Source organism: Schistocerca serialis, chromosome 7 (assembly GCF_023864345.2).
Source record: "Schistocerca serialis cubense isolate TAMUIC-IGC-003099 chromosome 7, iqSchSeri2.2, whole genome shotgun sequence".
NCBI lineage: Eukaryota > Metazoa > Arthropoda > Insecta > Orthoptera > Acrididae > Schistocerca > Schistocerca serialis.
In genome coordinates, this window is record NC_064644.1 from 431,741,886 (window position 1) to 431,767,606 (window position 25,721).

General features: G+C 39.4%; 1 protein-coding gene across 1 annotated transcript in view; it reads right to left on the reverse strand.

Moving 5' to 3' along the window:
* Window positions 1–25,721, reverse strand: part of LOC126412226 (B-box type zinc finger protein ncl-1-like) — a 161,881-nt gene that overhangs the window by 77,076 nt on the left and 59,084 nt on the right. The window contains exons 4-6 of the mRNA XM_050081715.1: window positions 24,113–24,292; window positions 23,883–24,023; window positions 21,888–22,219 (exon numbers count right to left, since the gene is read on the reverse strand). Of these exons, the coding sequence (XP_049937672.1) occupies window positions 21,888–22,219; window positions 23,883–24,023; window positions 24,113–24,292 (653 nt within the window). The remainder of the gene's footprint in view (window positions 1–21,887; window positions 22,220–23,882; window positions 24,024–24,112; window positions 24,293–25,721) is intronic.

The window sequence follows — 25,721 nt, forward strand, 5'->3', positions numbered from 1 at the left end:
GAAGAAATTGAAGAAATGTTATGATGAGATAAAAGAAATTATTCAGATAGTGAAGGGAGATGAAAATTAAATAGTCATTGGGGACTGGAAATCGATAGTAGGAAAAGGAAGAGAAGGAAAAGTAGTAAGTGAATATGGAATGGGGTAAGGGATGAAAGACGAAGGCACCTGATAAAATTTTGCACAGGGCATTACTTGATAACAGCTAACATTTGGTTTAAGAATCATAAAAGAAAGCTGTATATGTGGAAGAAGCGTGGAGACAATGGAAGGTTTCAGATAGATTATATAATGGTAAGACAGAGATTTAGGAACCAGGTTTTAAACTGTAAGACATTTGCAGGGGCAGATGTGGACCCTGACCACAATCTATCGGTTATAAACTGTAGATTAAAACTGAAGGAACTGCAAAAAGGTTGAAATTTAAGGAGATGGGATCTCGATAAACTGACAGAACCAGAGGTTGTACAGAGTTTCAGGGAGAGCATAAGGGAACAATTGACAGGAATGGGGGAAAGAAATACAGTAGAAGAAGAATGGGTAGCTTTGAGGGATGAAGTAGTGAAGGCAGCAGAGGATCAAGTGGGTAAAAAGACGAGGGCTAATAGAAATCCTTGGGTAACAGAAGAAATATTGAATTTAATTGATGAAAGGAGAAAATATAAAAATGCAGTAAATGAAGCAGGCAAAAAGGAATACAATCGTCTCAAAAATGAGATCGACAGGAAGTGCAAAATGGCTAAGCAGGGATGGCTAGAGGACAAATGTAAGGATGTAGAGGCTTATCTCACTAGGGGTAAGATAGATACTGCCTACAGGAAAATTAAAGACACCTTTGGAGAAAAGAGAACCACTTGCATGAATATCAAAAGCTCAGATGGAAACCCAGTTCTAAGCAAAGAAGGGAAAGCAGAAAGATGGAAGGAGTATATGGAGGGTCTATACAAGGGCGATGTACTTGAGGACAATATTATGGAAATGGAAGAGGACGTAAGTGAAGATGGAATGGGAGATATGATACTGTGTAAAGAATTTGACAGAGTCAGCTATGACAAAAAATCTACCATCTGGTGAGCAAGATGTACGAGACAGGCGAAATACCCTCAGACTTCAAGAAGAATAAAGTAATTCCGATCCCACAGAAAGCAGGTGTTGAAAGGTGTGAAAAATTACCGAACTATCAGTTTAATGAGTCATGGCTGCAAAATACCATATGCATTCTTTACAGAAGAATGGAAAAACTGGTAGAAGCTGACCTTGGGGAAGATCAGTTTGGGTTCCATATAAATGTTGGAACACATGAGGCAATACTGACCCTACGACTTACCTTAGAAGATAGGTTATGGAAAGGCAAACCTACCAGGTGTAAGGGTATGAAATGAGCGTTAAGATACAAATGTGTCGATAGGGAAAATTTGTTGTGAATGAGCCTTAATTATTTTTTGTTTGGTTGGTATGACATCTGTCAAAGATATTTAGTATACATTAAGTCATGGAACAAACAATATTGTATGTTTTCATCGTGTTAACAATGTCGAATTTTGTACCAGAAAGATATGATTTGCGGAAAGCATTAATTTTTTGTTTTCATTTGGGGGGTAAAAAAAAAAGTGTTGCAGAGTCGCATTGAATGCTTGTCGAGGCCTATGGTGATCATGCTCTATCAGAAGCAACATGCAAAAGATGGTTTCAACAGTTCAGAAATAATGATTTTGATGTAAGAAATGAAGAATGTGGAAGACCACCAAAAAAGTTCGAAGATTCCGAATTGCAAGCAATATTGGATGAAGATGATACTTTGAGTCAGAAGCAAATGGCAGCAATGCTAAATGTTGCACAACAAACAATTTCTGACCGTTTGAAAGCTATGGGAAAGATCCAAAAGTGTGGAAATGGGTGCCACATGAATTGAATGAAAGAGAGATGGAAAACTGAAAAACCATTTGTCAAATTTTGCTTGAAAGACATGAAAGAAAATCAATTTTGCATCGAATTGTTACTGGCCATGAAAAATGGGTTTATTTTAAGAATCCTAAACGGGAAAAATCACGGGTTAATCCGGGACACAACCATCAACATCGACTGCAAAACCAGATCGATTCGGCAAGAAGACAATGCTGTGTGTTTGGTGGGACCAGAAAGGTGTGGTGTATCATGACCTTCTAAAACCCGGTGAAACTGAATACTATGGACAACAAATGATCAATTTGAACTATGCATTGATCAAAAAAAAGACCAGAATGGGCCAGAAGACATGGCAAAAGAATTTTTTTTACATGACAATGCACCTGCACACAAAGCAAAACTAGTTCAGGATACAATCAAAGCACTTGGCTGGGAGCTGCTACCCCACCCGCCGTATTCACCAGACTTGGCCCTTCTGACTACCATTTGTTTTCATAAATGTGACACTTTGATGCCTACAAAGAAGTCGAAAATTGGGGTGTCTCATTGGTTTGCTTCAAACGACAAACGTTTGTATTGGTGTGGTGTCCACAAATTGCCAGACAGATGGTCAAAATGTATAGAAAGCAATGGTCAGTACATTGAATAACATGTTTTTACTTTTCAATTCAAAATTAGTGTTTCATTTTCGCAAAAAAACGCTCATTTCATACCGGTACACCTGGTACATTTTTAGCACATGTAGACATAGAGAAAGCTTTTGACAATGTCGACTGGAATAATCTCAAATTGGTGGCAGAGGTCAAATACAGGGAGCGAAAGGCTATTTACAATTTGTACCGAAACCACTTGGCAGTTGTAAGAGTCGAGGGGCACGAAACGGAAGCAGCAGTTGGGAAGCAGCGGTTGGGAAGGAAGTGATACAGGGTTGTAGACTAGCCCCGATGTTATTCGATCTGCGTAGTGAGCAAGCAGTAAAGGAAACAAAAGAAAAGTTTGGAGTAGCAATTAAAACTCAAGAGAAGAAATAAAAACTGAGGTTTTTCCGATGACATTGTAATTCTGTCACAGACAGCAATGGACCTGGAAGAGCAGTTGAATGGAATGGAACGGAACGTCTTGAAAGGAGGATATAAGATGAACATCAACAAAAGCAAAATGAGGAGAATGGAATGCAGTCTAATTAAATCAGGTGATGTTGAGGGAATTAGATTAGGAAATGAGATGCTTAAAGTAGTAAATGAGTTTTGCTATTTGAGGAGCAAAATAATTGACAACGATCGAAGAAGAGAGGATATAAAATGTAGACTAGTAATGGCACAGAAAGCGTTTCTGAAGAAGAGAAATTTGTTAACATCGAGTATAGATTTAAGTGTCAGGAAGTCGTTTCTGAAAGTATTTCTATGGAATGTAGCCACGTATGGAAGTGAAACATGGGACGATAAATAGTTTAGACAAGAAGAGAATAGAAACTTTCCAAATATTGTGCTACAGAAGAATGTTGAAGATTAGATGGGTGGATCACGTAACTAATGAGGAGGTACTGAATAGAATTGGAGAGAAGAGGAATTTGTGGCACAGCTTGACTAGAAGAAGGGATCGGTTGGTAGAACATGTTCCGAGGCATCAAGGGATCACCAACCACGGAGGGTAAAAATCGTAGAGAGAGACCAAGAGATGAATACACTAAGCAGATTCGGAAGGATGTAGGGTGCAGTAGTTACTTGGAGATGAAGAAGCTTGCCCAGGATAGAGCACCATGGAGAGCTGCATCAAACCAGTCTCTGGACCGAAGAACACAAAACACCGTGGATATCAGGAAGACAGTAAATCATCATCCCTGCAGCTGGAAAAAGATCCTGCAAGAACGGTGTCAACAACAACTGACGAGAATCATTCAATGTGACAGAAGTGCAACCCTTCTGCAAACTGCTGCAGATTTCAATGTTGGGCCATCAACTAGAGTCAGTGTGCGAACCATTCAACAAAATATCATCGATATAGGCTTTTTGAGCAGAACGCCCACTCATGTACTCTTGATAACCGCACGACTCAAACTTTACAACTCACCTGGGCCCGTCAACAGCGACGTTGGACTGTTGATGACTGGAAACATGTTGCCTGGTTGGAAGTCTCATTTCAAATTGTATCGACCGGTTCAACATGTATGGGTATGGAGACAACCTCATGAATCCATGGACCCGCATGTCAGCTGGGGACTTTTCAAGCTGGTGGAGGCTCTGTAATGGTGTGGGGCATGTGTAAGTGGAGCGATGTGGGACCCTTGATACGTCTAGATACGACTGACAGGTTGCACATATGAAAGCATCCTGTCCAATTGCCTACACTGATTCATGTCCATTATGCATTCCAATGGTCTTGGGCAATTCCAGCAGGACGATGCGAGACCGCATACGTCCAATATTGCTACAGAGTGGCTTTGGGAACAATCTTCCAAGTTTAAACACTTCTGCTGGCCACCAAACTGCCCAGACATGAACATTATTGTATCTGAGATGCTTTGCAGTGCGCTGTTCAAAAGAGATCTCCACTCCCTCGTACACTTACGGATTTATGCAGGATGCACAGTGTCAGTTCCCTCCAGCACTACTTCAGACATTAGTCGAGTCCATGCCACGTCGTGTTGTGGCACTTCTGTCTGCTCGCAGGAGCCCTACATGATACGTACCAGTTTCTTTGGCTCTTCAATGTAAAAAAACACACAGACAAGAAAAAATTCTTTAACTGACTGTCTAATGACAATTCAGAATGGTGATACTGCATATGTTTGGATGTAAGCTGGATGCGTGGTCAAAGATGTCAGAACCAGAATGATCGAGGGTTTCAGACCCAAATAAGTGAGAATAAGCAGGAAAGGATACGAAGGAAAGGACTAGAGGATCTCCATAGGTAGTACAAGGGCATGTCTTCAGTTAATTTCTTACAAGTAAGAAAAGCCGTCATCACTCTGAAGATTGTTTTGAACAATACAGTGCTTTGCTAGGCATGGTCCTGTTGGAGATGGTATGGCACTGCCTTTTAACTGACTTACCTAGCTAGTTATAGGGGGACCTATAGTTTAACATGAATTCCAAACCACAGACCACAGATTGCTTGGCATTTTTCACATCACTAAACATTGTCAGAGGTGAAAGAGTCATAAGAAGACAGATAAAAATCCTATGTTTGAACACGGATCGAATGCAAAACCTCTGGATTTGTAGTCTGACCTTTACCACTAACAAGGAGAGGTTCCCAGTGGTGCGATCAACTTTTCAACTTCTACACAATGATGTAGGTTAAGGTTTCAGGTATCACACCCTGCAGCCATTCACCCTGTAGGGCCCTCATTTGCAAGTAATTAAAAGAAGAATTCACTGAACACTTCACGCATAGCCCTCCTTGCACTTACTTTGACATTGTTTAGCCTCTGTTTGTCTGAGAGGTTTTGGCTGTGTTTAAACTTGCAGTTCGTCATAAGTCTCTGTCGGTCCATTATGGCCGGGGGACACTGGCTGGTACATACTTTTCAATTCAATAAACTTCACCGAGTGTGTTCCCTGCCGCCGTAGGATAAGCAGCTGCAGCAGCAAGTCGTATACCCCTAGCTTACTTACTTGTTACATAGTTTAATTCTTAATTTCTTTGCGTGTTTTTGGGTACTTGCATTGTTTAATTCATAAATTTCGGGCGTATTATAGTATTTGAGAGTTGTAGCATCGCGCTTTAGTGTTTACTTTGTAGATTCTTACACAAATTGCGTGTGAGTTTCGTATAGGAGGTGTAATTTCGAGTCTCAGTTACTGTAATCTTAAATTCAGGCAGATTGTAGCGCAGTCGTTAAGCATTTGTACAGGTTAGTTAATACATTCTTTGCGTGTTTCCCTTGCGTTATCTAGGCACTGACTCGTGTTTCAGTAGCTGTTGTTAAACATCGATTAGAATGGACAGGGACTGTGATTGCTGTGTTCGGATGAGGGCTGCGTTGGCATCCCTTCGCTCACAGCTGCAAGCGGCGCTGACTTCGGTCGCGCAGCTTGAGGCTGTTGCCAATGGGCACCACTGTGGAGAGCCGGACTTTGGTATCACGTGGATATCAACCTCGTCCCGTCTGTCCCCAGATCGGTCTGCCACTGTGGTTGCCCCGATTGCTGCCCGCAGTGGGGCTGAACCCTCGCCTGTGGTTGATTGGGAGGTTGTTCCAAGGCGTGGCAGGCAGCGAAAGACATCCCCGGAGGCTGATCAGAAAGCCTCCCCGGTGCGTCTGACAAACAGGTTTCAGGCACTGTCTCTGGCTGAGCCAGATGCAGATGCCTGCCTTGTTTCAGAGGATGAGTCTCAGTCTTCAAGGTCCGGGCAATCACAGAGAGTGGGCTTATTGGTAGTTGGGAGCTCCAATGTTAGGCGCGTAATGGGGCCCCTTAGGAATATGGCGGCTAAGGAGGGGAAGAAATCCAGTGTGCACTCCGTGTGCATTCCGGGTGGAGACATCCCTGATGTGGAAAGGGTCCTTCCGGATGCCATGAAGAGCACAGGGTGCAGCCAGCTGCAGGTGGTGGCACATGTCGTGTGTCGCTTTGGATCTGAGGAAATTCTCTCTGGATTCCAGCGGCTATCCGATTTGGTGAAGGCTGCCGGTCTTGCTTACGAGATGAAGGCAGAGCTCACCATCTGCAGCATAGTTGACACAACCGACTGCGGACCATTGGTGCAGAGCCAGGTGGAGGGTCTTTGCGACTGTGTTGGCTGCAGATTCTTTGACTTGTGCCATAGGATGATGGGGTTTCGGGTTCCGCTGAATAGGTCAGGAGTTCACTACACTCAGCTGGCGGCTACATGGGTAGCGGAGGCTGTGTGGCGTGGACTGGGCGGTTTTTTAGGTTAGAAGGCCTCGGGAAAGTACGGGGTGGGCTGCAATCTCAAAGGGTGCATGGCAAATACAGGACATGCTTGGATCAAGGAACAATCGGAATTGTAGTTGTAAATTGTTGTAGTTGTGCTGGGAAAGTCCCTGAGCTTCAAGTGCTAATAGAAAGCACAGAAGCTGGAATCATTATAGAAACAGAAAGCTGGCTAAAGCCTGAAATAAGTTCTGCAGAAATTTTTACGAAGTCTCAGACGGTGTTCAGGAAAGATAGATTAGGCAGAATTGGTGGTGGAGTATTTGTGTCTGTCAGTAGTGGTTTATCTTGTAGTGAAGTCGAAGTAGATACTCCGTGCGAATTGGTATGGGTGGAGGTTATACTTAACATCCGAACTAAGTTGGCTCCTTCTACCGACCCCCAGACTCCGATGATATCGTTGCTGAACAGTTCAGAGAAAATTTGAGTCTTGTAACAAATAAATACCCCACTCATACAGTTATAGTTGGTGGGGACTTCAACCTTCCCTCGATATGTTGGCAAAAATACTTGTTCAAAACCGGTGGTAGGCAGAAAACATCTTCAGAGATTGTCCTAAATGCTTTCTCAGAAAATTAATTCGAGCAGTTAGTCCACGAACCCACACGAATTGTAAATGGTTGCGAAAAGACACTTGACCTCTTAGCCACAAACAATCTAGAGCTAATAGAGAGCATCACAAGGTCGCTGTAGCTAGGCTCAATACCGTTTCTTCCAAATCCACCAGAAAGAAACGCAAAATAATTTTATTTAAAAAAGCGGATAAAGTGTCACTAGAAGCCTTCCTAAGGGACAATCTCCATTCCTTCTGAACTAATGCAAATGTAGACAAGATGTGGCTCAAATTCAAAGATATAGTAACAACAGCAATTGAGAGATTCATACCTCATAAATTGGTAAGAGATGGAACTGATCCCCCATGGTACACAAAACAGGTCCAAATGCCGTTGCAGAGGCAACGGAAAAAGCATGCGAAATTCAGAAGAACACGAAATCCCGAAGATTGGCTAAAATTTACAGACACGCGAAATTTGGCACGGACTTCAATGCGAGACGCCTTTAATATGTTCCGCAATGAAACATTGTCTCGAAATTTGGTAGAAAATTCGAAGACATTCTGGTCGTATGTAAAGTACACAAGCGGCAAGACGCAGTCAATACCTTCTCTGCGCAGTGCCGATGGTACTGTTACCGACGACTGTGCCACTAAAGCGGAGTTATTGAACGCAGTTTTCCGAAATTCCTTCACCAGGGAAGACGAATGGAATATTCCAGAATCTGAAACATGAACAGCTGCTAGCATGAGTTTCTTAGAAGTAGATACCTTAGGGGTTGCGAAGCAACTCAAATCGCTTGATACGGGCAAGTCTTCAGGGCCAGATTGTATACCGATTAGGTTCCTTTCAGATTACGCTGATACAATAGCTCCCTACTTAGCAATCATATACAACCGCTCGCTCACCAATAGATTTGTACCTACAGATTGGAGAATTGCGCAGGTCGCACCAGTGTTTAAGAAGGGTAGTAGGAGTAATCCATCGAACTACAGACCTGTATCATTGACGTCTGTTTGCAGTAGGGTTTTGGAGCATATACTGTATTCAAACATTATGAATCACCTCGAAGGGAACGATCTATTGATACGTAATCAGCATGGTTTCAGAAAACATCGTTCTTGTGCAACGCAGCTAGCTCTTTATTCGCACGAAGTTATGGCCGCTATCGACAGGGGATCTCAAGTTGATTCCGTATTTCTAGATTTCCGGAAAGCTTTTGACACCGTTCCTCACAAGCGACTTCTAATCAAGTTGCGGGCCTATGGGGTATCGTCTCAGTTGTGCAACTGGATTCGTGATTTACTGTCAGGAAGGTCGCAGTTCGTAGTAATAGACGGCAAATCATCGAGTAAAACTGAAGTGATATCAGGTGTTCCCCAGGGAAGCGTCCTGGGACCTCTGCTGTTCCTGATCTATATAAATGACCTGGGTGACAATCTGAGCAGTTCTCTTAGGTTGTTCGCAGATGATGCTGTAATTTACCATCTAATAAGGTCATCCGAAGACCAGTATCAGTTGCAAAGCGATTTAGAAAAGATTGCTGTATGGTGTGGCAGGTGGCAGTTGACGCTAAATAATGAAAAGTGTGAGGTGATCCACATGAGTTCCAAAAGAAATCCGTTGGAATTTGATTACTCGATAAATAGTACAATTCTCAAGGCTGTCAATTCAACTAAGTACCTGGGTGTTAAAATTACAAACAAATTCAGTTGGAAAGACCACATAGATAATATTCCGGGGAAGGCGAGCCAAAGGTTGCGTTTCATCGGCAGGACACTTAGAAGATGCAACAAGTCCACTAAAGAGACAGCTTACACTACACTCATTCGTCCTCTGTTAGAATATTTCTGCACGGTGTGGGATCCTTACCAGGTGGGATTGACGGAGGACATCGAAAGGGTGCAAAAAAGGGCAACTCGTTTCGTATTATCGCATAATAGGGGAGAGAGTGTGGCAGATATGATACGCGAGTTGGGATGGAAGTCATTAAAGCAAGGACGTTTTTCGTCGCGGCGAGATCTATTTACGAAATTTCAGTCACCAACTTTCTCTTCCGAATGCGAAAATATTTTGTTGAGCCCAACTTACATAGGTAGGAATGATCATCAAAATAAAATAAGAGAAATCAGAGCTCGAACAGAAAGGTTTAGGTGTTAGTTTTTCCCGCTTGCTGTTCGGGAGTGGAATGGTAGAGAGATAGTATGATTGTGGTTCGATGAACCCTCTGCCAAGCACTTAAATGTGAATTGCAGAGTAATCATGTAGATGTAGATGTAGACATTCGAATCAGTCTCCAACTGTAGGAAAAGAAAGTTCTCAACCATATCGAGATACGTGCTTCCTGTAGCAATGTTCTCGACAAAGCAAAATGGAGCATATACCTTTACCTGTGAAACTGCACAAAACACATTACATTTTGGAGAGTGTCTCACATGTTGTACAACTTCATGTGATTGTTCCGAACCTCATATTCTCATATTACGATGTTTCACCTTTTCATTTAAGTGGAATGTTGCCTCATCACTAAACATTAAGCACGGAAGAAAACTATCATCCTCCATCTTCCCACGAATGAAATTACAGACCTCCACACATCGTTGTTTGCCACCTTCACGAAGAGCTTGCAGTAGTTGAATTTTGTATGGTTTCATGTGTTAGTGTCGACGCAACAAATGCCAGATGGACACCAGGGGCATGTTGAGGTGTCGAGCTGCATGGCAAACGGATTTCTGTGGACTCCTTGCAAAACTATGGCGGATGCGTTTGACGTCTATGTCAGACACTTGGGACGGCCGGCAATTTGCCTTTACGCAAACAACCTGTTTCTCTGAATTGTTCATGCCATCATCTAATGCCCTGTGCTGTAGGAGTATCCACAACATACCGAGTACGAAAGTCACGCTGAACAGTTATTACCGACTTGCACTGTGAGAACAAAAAACCACTTCAGTTGTCCTGATACCATTTTTACTAGAACTGAAGTGGGTGCACACTGCTGCTACCTAGTGGGAACAATGTAAACTTGAGTGTTTGCTCTTTCCAACAGTATGTTGTTGAGGCACATGTCTCAAATAACGTAACGGTTAGGATTTTTTTTTTTATTTTAATCACATGATTCTTTTTCATGTGCCCTGTGTAATAACTTTACAATTTAATCTAAGGCTGCCACTGACTAATCACACAAACACACACTGAGTCACAATGCCTGCTTGTAAAAACCAGAAAAAAAATAAAAATCTTAGTAAATTCTTGTGATTCTTCAATAGTTGAAAAACAATATTGTCAACAAGTAACTTCTGACTTCACAAACATCTAACATTTGGAAACTACACCTCCACCCCACAGGGCCAATATACTGCCTACACCAAGGTGGGCTGCTCGATCAACATATCTGACAAGCTCCAAGCAGATCGCAAATTGTTTCAACATTGAAGCCTTTCAGAACAATCGGATTTTGACCCCAATGCCAACATTCCCACTGATCACTTCTTTTCTCGAGAAAAAGAGCTACTCTGATAAACATTTAAATCCTGGCACAAATACTTCCATTGTATTTTTCCCACTTTTAAATTTCTTGAGTAGTAGTATGCGTAGACCCTGAAAACTCTTTAAGTTCCAGAGCCAAACAGTTCCCAGCTGCACACAAACGTGAGCACTGCTGGCTCATAGAACCTGGAATTCTCTTACAGAAAATCCAACAGGCCCTTGCATTGCTGATGGTTAAGCTAAGACTACTGTCTACCTTCTCAGAGACTAGAATGTAAAATTACTGTCACAGTTACAAAATAAATTGGGGAACTATTCTCCCAAACACTTATCCCTGCAAAATCTGAAATGATATGTTACAAATTACCAGTCTATGTACCAATCCTCTGCAAATCTCCCTGCAGTCTGTTGCAATTTTATAACACTGGGCCTATTCTTTATTAATAGTACCATCCATGAATAACCTTGCAGACCTGAAACTTTCTCCATTACATCATTTAGAGAGAGCAGAAACATTAATGATAACTCTCCCCTGGGGTATGTCAAGAGCTACTTTCACATCCGACACATTCTCTCATTAATAATTATGTGCAGCACCACAGCTGAAAAGCAATTACAAAGCTGGTCCAAGAATCCAGAAGGTCATATTTTTGTGCACTGTGTGATTTTGTGAAACTGTATCTGATACCTAGAAGTTAAAGAATACTATCTCAACCTGCACACCACCACCAATGCCTTCTGAATCTCACAGAGAAAGGAAACCAGTTTCACAAGACCATTTACAGAACCTACATTAACTCCTATAGAGGAAAATATTTGTTTCCATAAAGATTATAATATATAGAAAACATTTTCCACAATTCAACAGCAGAGTGACATCATACAAGCCTATAGCTGTGCAAATCTGGCTGAGAATTCTTGAAAACGAGAATGACGTGTTCCTTTTTCCAATCAGTTGGAAGATTTTGTAGATCTATCATAATCTGCCGCTGAAAGATGAGCAAATGCTTCTCTTCTCTTCTCTTTTCTTTTCTTTTCTTTTCTTTTCCTTTCCCTTTTCTTTTCAAGTGATGCACATACCCCGTCAAATCGTCTTCCTGCCTCTAGACAGCAATTTCACTCCATTTTCTATTCTCCAATCTTTTATCTCAGTACTATTATCCACAGTGAAACACTTTCGGTAGGCAGAATTCAAAATTTTTACCTCCTCAACGTCATCCTCCAGTTTGGTACAGGTATTACTAAGCCTCATTTAGACAGACACTCCAAGCTGCGTAACTTCTCTTGAAATCATCATTGCAAAACTATTTTAATAAATGGCTGCCTACATGGCAACAATGCTCATTTCAGTTCGGACATTTTATGAGTATCAATGCATCATTTTGTCTTTGAAACGAAAGCTGTTGCAGTTACATTGGTGGTGGCGAAATTGGGGCTTGTCTGTCCGAAATAAGTACAAAAATACACAAGTATAACAATGAAAACAATCAATTTTTGGTAAAAAAGATTCAGTTTTTCAAATTCGTCCAGTGCAGTCCCCAAAAATCAGTCCTTCCTTCTCCTCCCATCTGGTAGTCTCCCCTGACCTGTGGTTCTGGGTGACTTTCCCGAAATCTACCCCTTTTCCGAGACCCCTTAAGTTCTTTTCCTTCACCCCTCTTCCTTCCCCTTCAACCCTTCAGCCTGAAGGAGCCACTGGTTCTGAAAGCTTACCAAATTATAACCTCCTTTTATGTGTGTGTTCTGCTGCCACTTGGTGACTAAATTTTTTATCTATCCAGTTACATTAAAAACACACAAGTGTTTCATTTTGTGACTGGATAAATAGAAAATGTCAGCTCAGGTGCTCAGCAATGAAATTTTTGTATATCACTCCAATAACTACTTCAACAACTAAGAAAAATGTCTGAACAATTTTCACAAATTGTAACATAGTTCAAAATCCTGTAGTGAAAGAAGATACACTAATGCATGAAGCATTATTGTCAGAATTGAAACAGGAGAACAAGTTTTTTTGGCAAGTGGAGACTTTCATTCCTCATCCTGACAGTACCCATATCACATTATGAAATCAACAATTGCCAAATCTGTTTGGAATAATTATGATTCCACCTATTACAGAAGTTTCTTGTCTCCGACTTTCAGGGATCAAGCATTTCACTTCATAAATGTTAAATTTTCTATTTCTAACTGCCCAAAAACCAACAACTTTCTCAGGTCATCTACCTAAAAATACACAACAGACTGCTGTGTGTTGTGAAACCTCGAATGCCCCAAAACCGAATAGTTTCACCAACAACTTTTGCTACTGCAGACCATGCCTGCACAGTGACTAATATTAGTTTTAAAACTTACGGTCACAGTTTAGTTCTCTGTGAAAACTAGAACTTCTATATGTATTTCTCCTAAAGCATGTCGTCCCATAAGATTCTCAGGAATGTAAGTACACATCTGATATCAAAATTCTAGTGTGCTTCAAGAATCTGAGGACAACAAAAAGGCTCAGACATGTGCTGAATGGGCCAACAAGCTAAGTTATAAACTTAGGTATGGTCTTCCTTTCACAACATATAGCATATGTGCACTCTGGTTGGCCCACAATGTCAAACAAAACAAGAGGAAAACTACCTTTCCTTTGAGCTGCACTATTTGTTTGGCATGAAAAGGAAATTGGTATATTAAACTCAAATAGGAACTCCCCAGTTTTTTGCATATCTGATTCTACGCCAAAAAGTACCTGGGGCCTGCCCAAAACATTTTTTTCAATTTGTGGTAGATGGCACTGTAATTAACAAAATTAAGTTATTCCAGTTTTTACATTTAAAAACTGACTCATTTGATTCTACATTGCTTTACATTTTTGATTAAAATATAATGTATAATCGATGTTTTGCTAATAGCATTGTACCTTCTAATATAGGTAATGAACGAATGAAAATTTTCAAAACCACTTGTTGGATCCTTAATTTTAAAAAATTATAAAGATGGGAACTTTTTGATCTTAACAGTTGATATTATTGCTAAAGATTTAATTTAGTTCTGCAAATTGGATTGCATAGTAAAACTTTTTCACTTAAGACATTTAAAAGTCTTGCAAATAAGCTACTTTTAATGTAACAGTTTTCTGCTCCCTTCGGGTTAATTCTCTTTGAGTCTCCGCATCATCAGGATGATTGATTTCATTGAGTGCCCTCAAATCTCTCTAAGAGGGGGACTGATATCAGTGTGTTCTTCCTTCCAATTGTAGTATCTTTTGCACCAATTACAGCGCCATCTACCATGAATGAAAAAAATTATTTTGGATTAATCCTTGCCGCCTTTTTTTTGTGTTGAATGTGAATCTGCAATAAAAATAGGGGAGTTCCCCTTTAAAAATAAAAAGCTGACCCCCATACAGTGGTGGAACTTTTTTTCATACAATGAAAAGGAAATTGCTATATTAAACTCAAATAGGAACTCTCCATTTTTATTGCATATCTGATTTTACACCAAAAAGTTTCTAGTTAGACAAGCACCCTACATCATTCCAGACAAAAAAATATATACAACAATGTGCAGCTTTTGTTTTCTTCCTTGCAGTCAGTTTTAAAAGAGAACAAATTCGTATTTATGGCTTATCAACTTGTGATCAGAATACTACTATGGAATCTGAATCATCCAAAACTTTGTAATACTAGCCACTAGCAAATTATAATTTTGTGAAACACACTCGCTGAAGCTACTATCCTCAAAGATTCACCAGCTGGAGAGGTGTCTCTCATACCTCTATGCCAATGATTCCAACTGAGTTACCCATTCACTGTAAGTTACCCATTCATTGTAACTAACGTCAACTCCCAATGGGTTATTCCATGTAAACGAGGAAACATTATAAAAAATTAATTTTCCTGTGGGAATATTTTCCCCCTGTTACCTGTGTAGGTTGGGCATTGAATTTTGTTGGCAAGATTGATTTTTCCCTCTAAAACCTATTGTTTACTTGTGGGAGCCATTGTTTCGAAGACTATATTGTTGAGTTTGTTCATGCAGAAGATTTGATCAGTGTCACGGAAAGGAAAAAAAATCATGAAATTTGTAATAATTCTTTATGGTTTATATATCACTTTAAAGTGCATAACAACTTCTTTTTCATATATTTTTAGAAGCAAAGGATTTGCGCATTATAAATACAAAAACATTTATATAACCTAGCCCAAAAGTGTAACATGACTTACCAAATGCCAATTTTTTACGATTTTCACAAAATACATTAAAGTGTAGAAACGTATATGCCATGCTGTCCTTCACATAAGTGTACCTGATAATTTGGTGTCTCAAATAAATTTCGTCCTGGAAGCCTTCTCCTGGTATAGGATATTTAATTAACGTAACGTGAGTTACCTTTATTTATGTAACATGAGTTACCATAATTTTTGTAGGATTAATTATAATTTTGAGCAGTCAGATTGGTTCTGAATTACATACAACACAACTAACGATATATTTCAACATATTTAATGTATCCAGAATGAGATATCATTCTGGAAACATCCCCCAGGCTGTGGCTAAGCCATGTCTCCGCAGTATCCTTTCTTTCAGGAGTGCTAGTTCTGCAAGGTTCGCAGGAGAGCTTCTGTAAAGTTTGGAAGGTAGGAGACGAGATACTGGCAGAAGTAAAGCTGTGAAGGCCGGGCGTGAGTCGTGCTTCGGTAGCTCAGATGGTAGAGCACTTGCCCACGAAAGGCAAAGGTCCCGAGTTCGAGTCTCGGTCGGGCACACAGTTTTAATCTGCCAGGAAGTTTTGTATTTAATGTATATTTATCTCCATATGCCACATAAAATCCCATAGGGACTAGCTATTTCTACTTTACAACAATGTGCAATTTTTGCAGAATGCCTTTAAGTGCAGCTGTAAATATGAGAAGAAGAAGAAGAAGAAGAAGAAGAAGAAGAAGAAGAAGAAGAAATTGAAAGATGACGGCAGATATGAAGGGTATAAAATCAGACACAAGGAAACTATGAAAAAATTCAGGAAAAAGAAGCAGGAATAGGAGAAATTTTTGAGTAAAAGAGAACAAGAAAGGATTGCTGCAGACAGGAAACAGAACGTTAGAGAAAGAGTCGCCAAGTACAGGAAGCGGTTAAAGGAAGCATCTTCAGCTACACCAAGTAGTTCTGCCTCTCCACCATATAAAAAAAATGGTCCTCATTGGGAAAAGCCATATCGAAAGAGAAACGTGTACTTCCAGCATCACCCACAAAACAAAAATGTGTTATTAGAAGGTCGTATCATACATTTGTTGAACCTTTATAAGTAGAAGGAATCTCTAAACAAAAAATAAGTGATGAAATAATAAGTGCAGTGAGAAAATTCTATGAAAGGGATGACATTAGCAGACAGGACCCTGGACGCAAAGACGTTGTGACTGTAAAAGATGAGAAAGATAAGAGTAATTTGCAAGTACGACACTTGATGTTTCCTTTGAAAGAAACCCATGCAATGTTTTGTGAAGAAAATGGCAAAGTGATGGTAAAAGTAAATTCAAAGAATTAAGACCCAAACATGTCATGCTTGCCAATAAACTTCCTCACAACGTGTGTCTCTGCAAATAACACGAGAATTTCATCTGTGCCATTAACTCTCTTCATAGCACAGTATCTCAAATACTTAAGTACACCAGTAACTGGCCAGAATTTTTTGCGTGGTTGGGAAAGTGCATGAAATGTAAAGATTTATTGACAGCTAAACTTCTTGGTTTATGTACTGGTGTACAAGAGTATGGCGTGAAGTGGTATGTGTGGCAGGAGAGTGTTGGCAGAGTTTTGGAAGTAGAGGAAGAAGGTATATTACAGAATCTTATTGATCATATTCTTCCCATGGGACCTAAATTTTTAGAGCACCGCTGCTTTAATAGAGAACAATCAAAGAATTATCAGAGTGATAAGGAATCAATGCCTTCTGCAATGCTAACTGCCATGATGCAAATCGATTTTTCTGAAAATTTTACATGTGTAAGTCAAGATGAAATTCAAAGTGCACATTGGCAGCAGAATCAAATTAGTATTTTTACTGCCATGATTTGGCATTCAGGTACTTCTCACCCCTGGACCACACAAAAAATACGGTCATTCCCTGTATTGATAAACTTCTTGAAGAACTACCAAAACATATTAGGTAAGTTACAATCTGGTCAGATGGTCCTGCTTCCCAGTTTAAAAACAGATATACTCCAGAGGCTATAAAAGTTCTAAGTAAGAGTCATGCCAAAAGAATTACATGGAAGTACTTTGCAACTTCTCATGGGAAGGGGCCAGTGGATGGAATTGGTGGAGCTGTCAAGTGCCAAGTTTGGTCTCATGTGAAAAGCAGGAAATGTGTTGTGAATAATGCAACAGATTTTGTAAAAGCATTCTTGAATTCTTCTTCTAATGCGACTGCAGTTCTTATGGGTGAAGAAGACTTTAGCCAAAGAAGCAAAAACTACATCTCTCGGTCTTAATCAAGAACTGCAGGCCTTTCTTGAACATTTCTAAAATTCATCACTTGGAACTCTATAATAATGAAGTTGTAGGACACACCACTGTATCAGCTGCAGAGGAAAACACTAACAGAACAGAAAATTCACTAAATATACAAGTAGATGACTGGGTGGTGGCAAAATATAACAATTCATATCTTCCTGGTAATGTTACTAAAATTGAAAATGGTGAGTTTAAAGTTGATGTTATGATAAAAGATGGGAAGTTTTAGAAGTGGCCTGAAATTAAAGATGAAATGTACTACACTGAAGACAAGATTGTCAGAAAAGTGAACCCTCCAAGTGTTGTAAATTCCCATGGTTTTTTCAAGTTTGACTGTGATCTGTGGCAATAGAACGTGAGTTACCGTATGTTGCAACGTGAGTTGTGTGTTCATTATGGTTTTAATATTTATTTTATTAAGGATTAAATGTTTGGAACTTTATGAAAATATTAATAAGATCTTCTGGTATTGTGTGTAAAACTTACATGAAATGTTCACATAAAACAGAGCAGACTTTCGTATTTTCTTGATCATATGCAAAAGCCATTTCTTGGAAATGTAACTCGAGTTACTAAGAATAATGATAAGATTTGGTTTTATAAATATAGTAATGTAACAATTACTGTGATATGGGTTTATAGAGCATTCTGTATAAAGTATGTTTTGAGGTATAAAAAATATTTAATAGAAACATATCCTCCTGTTAATTGTCCAAAACTTATATTATAAACATCACTTAGTAATGTGAGTTACCATGGAATGACCCCAATGAAGGTTTCTTTTGTAAATTGAAACAACAATAAACAAGGGTCAAGGTCAGATTGAGCATTAAGAAAACAGAGAGGAAGGGGGAGAAATTAAACACGGATAGAAGGGATGAGGAGATGGGCCGAGCGAGAGGAGAGGAAGCAATGCACAGTGAGAGACAGTGGAAGAGATGGAGGAGGAGGAGGAGGAGGAGGAGGAGATTATGTGTATACATATTTAGCAATTGTGAAGCAATGCGAGGTTCACTGGGAGGTAACAATGATGGTAACTTCGGATTTGTTTTGCAGATGATACGTTATCTGTAACTAAGTATTGTCTGGAAAAACCTGTACAAATAGTCAGCACATGTTTTGTTTTAAGATTTCAAAGCAGTGTAAAGACTGAAAGCTTTTTGTTAATGTTCTGAAATGCAAGACTGTGCACTTCACAGAACATAAAAAAAGTTCCCTTGACTACAATGCCAATAAATCACAATTTGGGGAAGTATGAAACTGACTGATCACATACATTCTGGGATGGGCATTAAAAAAGCTTTCTCAATGCTTTATACTGCAAGGTCACATCAAAGCTATGACAACGCATCAAACACTATATCTATTGTTTTGGCAAATGAAATTTGTTTCAAGATCACTCTACAATGTTTATAATATCAGCATACCAGCATGAGGTTTGAGCACACCAGTGCTAATATCGAGTGGTACACTGCTAGTGGGACCCAAGGCATTTTCATGGTTGCAACCATACCAAGGAATACTAGACGTACCAAAATTAACACACGAAACTGTCATAAATATTCAGATTCAAAATAGATGGAGTATAATACTACTGAGTCTCTTGCCGTCAGTAATGCCTTTAGGGACAATAACGTTTGGTTATAAGGTGGTAATCAGTAAGATTCTTCCTGTACTCTGAGATAACTCTTATGAATTGTGTTTGTTACAGGCTTTCCTTTTCTGCATTTTCTCAATTCAGACATACTTTCACATCTGGTCAGTTGAAAAACTTACTGACCAAGTTTTGCTACGCATTACTTCCGTTTTATGAATTATACTATAAAGCATTTGTAGAATATTTATTTGTAATGTCTATCATCATTTTTACAAGTTGCACATAAAATTTATTTGATGTGTTGCTGTTATCATTTGTTACTGTGCAAAATGGAGAGTGGTTAATTTATACCTCAGAGTTGGATCCAACATTTTTGAAAAGGTAATGCAGAAAGGTACATATCTAATGTTTACGTCTGTGTTAAGCTCACACTCAACAGAGTGTAACTTATCAACTTTATAAATCTAACTAGTTAGAACTGAACAACCACAAACAAAGTGCTCACTTTGCCATTTCACCACAGTTTGTAATTGTAATGGGGCTGAAAGTTGGTGAAAGTAGTTCCAACATTCCTATAGGAAAGTATCCTCCTCAGTACTGTGTCTCGCCTTGACCTTCCACTTCCACTTCCGCCTTTTTTATTGTTCATTATAAGAAGCTGGGTGCCTTAACACAGCTGACTATTCATTACAGACTGAATCCTGAAGTCCTAATTCAGCAGCTGCACAATTCATTGGGTGTGTGTGTGTGTGTCTGTGTGTGTGTGTGTGTGTGTGTGTGTGTGTGTGTGTGTGTGTGTGTGTGTGAGAGAGAGAGAGAGAGAGAGAGAGAGAGAGAGAGAGAGAGAGAGAGAGAGAGAGAGTTCTTACAACACTAGAGACCATAGCACCACTTAATTCAACCCTAACAAAATCATTTATGGCAGTTATAAGACCTTGCTGCTGGACACAGCAGTGTCAACAACAGCCAGTAGCAATGAAAAATAGCAGTGCAACAGGTGTTGAATTCCAATATTTGGACATTAAAATCAATGAATTCTGCCTACCAGTAAATTGAAAACAGGGAAAAGAAACGTACCACCAAAAGCAGGCCCATCAAACTTAGACAGGCACTTATTAGTCTACCATCAAACATCAGTTTTGCCAAAACAATTCTCAAAGAAATTACAAGAACTATTAGGCCACTGAAAAGCTTAAACTTTCATGATTATTAAATTTTGTGCTAATTTGATAGCACCCCTCTAGAGTTATTTTTGTAGTCTGTCAGTGAATAAATGTGCTTTTCCAAAAAAATGATGTATGCAGTAGCCCGACCAATTTATAAAAGCTGAGAGAACCAAATCATCTACAATTACAGACACACCTGCCTCCTGCATTCTCACAACTTTTTGAAAAGGTAGCTTGCAACAGAATACTGAGCCACGTTCCTGAGGAACTCTTAACAGCATCTCTTCAAAAACTAAAAATACAGAACAGATTGAGAAATAATGTTTCAAGACACAGAGCCTCAGTAACTGGATATAGTTCCAAAAATGAGGACACAATTTTGCGAAGAGGAAGGATAATCATCTGATTATTCTTAGGGAATACCATTAACTTTAAATTAAAAATACATATTGCTCTTTGATTAGTAAAAGCCTTGCCAAAGTTCTGGGTACAGTTTGCATTTTGTCCCCTAGTTTGACATAATGCTGTTTCTGAAAGTACCTGAGGCAACCATAACAGGATGATGATCCTCACCAATCTGGAGCCAGCACTTACTAGTTTCCTTACACCTATTTCCAATTTTTTTTATTTGGATGGCATCATAATAGTAATGGGAAATTCACTTAATGCACCGTCATTAAAAACAGTCCTCTACGAGTGAACATTTTAAGTATTATTAACGGCAGCTTTTTTATCATTCTGTGTGGGTAAATGACAAAGAAAAAGCAACCACTCACCTACAACTGACAGATGCGTGGGTGCACAGAAACACACAACAGAGAACAGCATTAACACTAGCTTTCAAGCTTTTGGCCTTTCTCTTTCAGAAGTACACACACACACACACACACACACCTGCGGTCACCGACTGACTAGGATGGAGGTGAGGAGGAGTTAGAGAAGGACACCCAAGGCAGGGGGGGGGGGGGGGGGGGACACGAAAGATGGATAGAGAGAGAGAGAGAGAGAGAGAGAGAGAGAGAGAGAGAGAGAGAGAGAGAGAGAGGGGGGGGGGGGGGGGGGGCAGTACACTTCTATCCGCCGACACTACTGATAATCGACAGTAAGCCTTGCAGCAGCCATACTTGTGCACATTTGGGTATATGTAGTTAAGTGTGTGAATGTGTGTACTTCTACTATAGAAAGGGCAAGGGTTCAGCCAGCTACTGTTAATACTGTTGTCTTTTGTGAGTTTCTATGTGCCACATATCAGTCAGCTATACGTGAGTGGTAGAATCCCTAATGCCACTTCATTTTGGGAAAAAAAAAATGATACTGCCTCCATTGAGTATTTACAATTAATTCTCTTTACAGCACTATCACAGAAGCATTTAAAAACACAGAAGAACAAAAAAATGACAAAAATCAACTTGTTGCTTTGTAATCATTAATTCTGTATTACAACAATTAACCAGGCCACAGCACTTACTTTAGACCCATCTTGATGAATTCAAAAGACATACTTGGTTAGCCAAGGACAATAAACTTACTATCACCCATTTCTTTACTCAAGCATTAAAACACCTTTAATAACTGGAAGTTTTCCGAATGTTCAGAATAGACTTCATTCAGGGGCTGCTAGTAACACTCATATTGTCAAAAAGCCCAGACTTTAGTACCTTGTGTTCAACATTAGTTTTAAAGAAAATTTTGTCATCAAAGGCGTAAATTACCAGTCTGAGTAGCAAAGACATATATTACTTTACAACATATACAAATATAATGCAAACCTTACCTGTTATATGTATCCATTATTTTCAACTCTTTTGATTTATGTATCTTAGTCAAATCCTCTAAAGCTTTGTCCCTGCACTTCTCAAGCACAGCCTTATAACTATGAAATGTTTCATGAATCAGATCTTTGGCATTATCATGCTGTATCTGCAGTTCACCTAAAGCACTTTCTAAATGGTTTGAAGCACTTTCACAGAACTCTATTTTTGACTTGCTCTCTGCCATGAGACTTTTTAATTCGTCCTTCTGCTGCTCCTCTGCATCTGCTAGGCACTCATAATGATGTTCTGGTGCTTTGTGGTCACTCACCATGCAATTGTTACATATAGGCATCTATAAAAAGCAAAGACATTGGAATCAGCAACAGTAAGCACCTGTGTTCATTGATATTGACTTTACCAAGCAATCAAAAAATTTATATAAAACTGTTGAGCCACGCAATATGCCACGATGAATGTTTTACAACTTGCAATGGTATATAAATTTATTGTGCACTCGTGTATCTGGTTCTTGTGTTAGTCTTTAATAAAGCACATAAAGAGCTGACTCGAAGTGACTCGTGCCACTTTTCAATGGTCCAGAACGTGAAGCGAAAAAAAAACTGGATGTATGAGCATCCTAAAAGGGAATTTTCATTCCAATACAGAACTTATGCACCTTCCACTTACAAGTGGCAAAGGTGTTCTGTTGAGCATACGGAAGTGTTAATCCAACACAAGAGAGTAATAAGGGCAAAAATGTTTTAACACTTCTGCAAAAGTAACTCCGTGTAACGTTCTTGAACTGGGTACTCTGCTTGTAACTGTTAGACTTTTACTGCAAAAATGTCTGCACATGTCAAAGTAACATTGACAATACATCAAGAATGAAGACACACAGAAAAATGGACTCACAAAAAGTTCTGTGCTAATATCTTAAACCAGCTGGACGAAGACAAGCAATTTTATGGTACAATATGAGTTTACAGTACACATGAATGATTTTCTTGAGCAACACAGAAATGAGTAAATCAACTGGAAACCTGAAAATAATTATGTCAAGAGTACATCAGAAATCAGGACACTGAATTTATTCGATTAAACACTATTGCACTTAAACAGCAAAGTAAACACACATAACTACCAAACTTTGGAGTAGTGGCAATGTGCAAAAATTTGAGACAGCTGCAAACTTAAATTTTTTTTGTGCCACAAGCAAAAGCAAATGCAAAATTGCAGACTGATGAAATACTACAAAAACATGTTATACACGTCCAAAATGGTGGCACATTATCACACAATGTTAATGAAGTTCGTAACTGCCTCTGCGACATGATCACCTTGTTCATATTTTCTCATACTCTTATTATTAATTCTGAGGATTTGTGGAAGATGAAATTTTTACACCATTCTGACTAGACACAATCCCCTAATGAATAACAAAGATGTGCATCACAACTAAAAAAATTACCCCTAATTTTGGAAAAGGTTTCACAAGAGATCTTGAGACACTGGAAGTCACATTAAACCATAAATGTAATGTAAAATGAACTTGAGATTTTGCTAAAAGGAGGACACCAAACCCTAATTTGCAAGTCATCTTCACAGATTTATACATTGGAAAACTGTGAAGCCGCCACCAATGCATTTTGTATATACTACGCAGTCTGTTTAACGATTACTGTAAACAAAAATTACAAATTTTTTATAGGCACGCACTGTAATGTTATTTGATGATGATGATGATCATCATCATCATCATCATCATCATCATCAAATATGACTATTCATCTGTGTTGGGGATTATTGTGCATTTTAAAGAACACTTCTTGTTGTTCATAGTTTTATAACTGTAACCACCCCTCGTCCCAGATATACATAATTAAATGGTGTGTCACAGCTAATGTGCACACTACACAAGAGAACTCACATGGACAGTATCCTCTGTCAAACATTCCATATTTTCCAGCAAGCATTATACCATAAAATTAAGTGGTAATACTGTACATAAAGCTTACCTGACACTTAAAACAATAGAACTTCAGACTTTCAGCTGGATGAGTGTCACAAAATATTGGTTTGTGTATGGGGACAACTTCTCTTGAGCTTCGTAAATCCTCAAATGGTACTACCTGATGATTTTCAAAGCAGCGCATAAACTGTAACATTAAGCAATGCAACAATATAGTAAATTATTAATTAAACTACCAGTTAATGATATTTGACGTAAATCAATGAACCTACTTACCTGATGTGCTGTGTTGCAGTTAGGGCAAAGGAAGTGGGCACAATCTGAGCAACGAGCTACAGCTTTTTCTTTTGCTTTACAGCTCGTGCATAATACGGCAGTGCTTTCAATAGCAGACATGTCCAATATATTTGTAAGGACATAGTCACATGGAAGAGAGGAAGCTCCCTTTGATCCTGCCTTAAGACATAAACGGTATACATCATTGTTTCTAATTTTGTTTGAAAAATTATTCTATGATTACTTATTACAGAAGATGTTAGACGATCTTCCATAAAGTTAAAATCTAGTATATAAAAAAGAAATGAGGAATTTTTACACAACTAAGAAATGTTCGTATTAAGAGAATCCTGAAGGAATTTCAAGGTGTAACATCATCTTCATGTCGTGTTTATCACGGGTGAAGAACAGCCTGGACAGGACAAGGATGAGGCATGAAATTTAATGGCCAACTTATGAAAGAATAATCCCAGAATTCTCCTGGAGTGATTTAAGGAAACTGCAAACAATCTTAATAAAATTGGGCACTGCAAAATCACACTCAATTCCAGAAGGAAAATTAAGCTTTAATATCTGTCAATGCCCCCCCATGAACCATGGACCTTGCCGTTGGTGGGGAGGCTTGCGTGCCTCAGCGATACAGATAGCCGTACCGTAGATGCAACCACAACGGAGGGGTATCTGTTGAGAGGCCAGACAAACGTGTGGTTCCTGAAGAGGGGCAGCAGCCTTTTCAGTAGTTGCAAGGGCAACAGTCTGGATGATTGACTGATCTGGCCTTGTAACAATAACCAAAACGGCCTTGCTGTGCTGGTACTGTGAACGGCTGAAAGCAAGGGGAAACTACAGCCGTAATTTGTCCCGAGGGCATGCAGCTTTACTGTATGATTACATGATGATGGCGTCCTCTTGGGTAAAATATTCCGGAGGTAAAATAGTCCCCCATTCGGATCTCCGGGCGGGGACTACTCAAGAGGATGTCGTTATCAGGAGAAAGAATACTGGCGTTCTACGAATCGGAGCGTGGAATGTCAGATCCCTTAATTGGGCAGGTAGGTTAGAAAATTTAAAAAGGGAAATGGATAGGTTGAAGTTAGATATAGTGGGAATTAGTGAAGTTCGGTGGCAGGAGGAACAAGACTTCTGGTCAGGTGACTACAGGATTATAAACACAAAATCAAATAGGGGTAATGCAGGAGTAGGTTTAATAATGAATAGGAAAATAGGAATGCGGGTAAGCTACTACAAACAGCATAGTGAACGCATTATTGTGGCCAAGAGAGATACAAAGCCCACACCTACTACTGTAGTACAAGTTTATATGCCAACTAGCTCTGCAGATGACGAAGAAATTGAAGAAATGTATGATGAAATAAAAGAAATCATTCAGATTGTGAAGGGAGACGAAAATTTAATAGTCATGGGTGACTGGAATTCGAGTGTAGGAAAAGGGAGAGAAGGAAACATAGAAGGTGAATATGGATTGGGGGACAGAAATGAAAGAGGAAGCCGCCTGGTAGAATTTTGCACAGAGCACAACATAATCATAACTAACACTTGGTTTAAGAATCATGAAAGAAGGTTGTATACATGGAAGAACCCTGGAGAT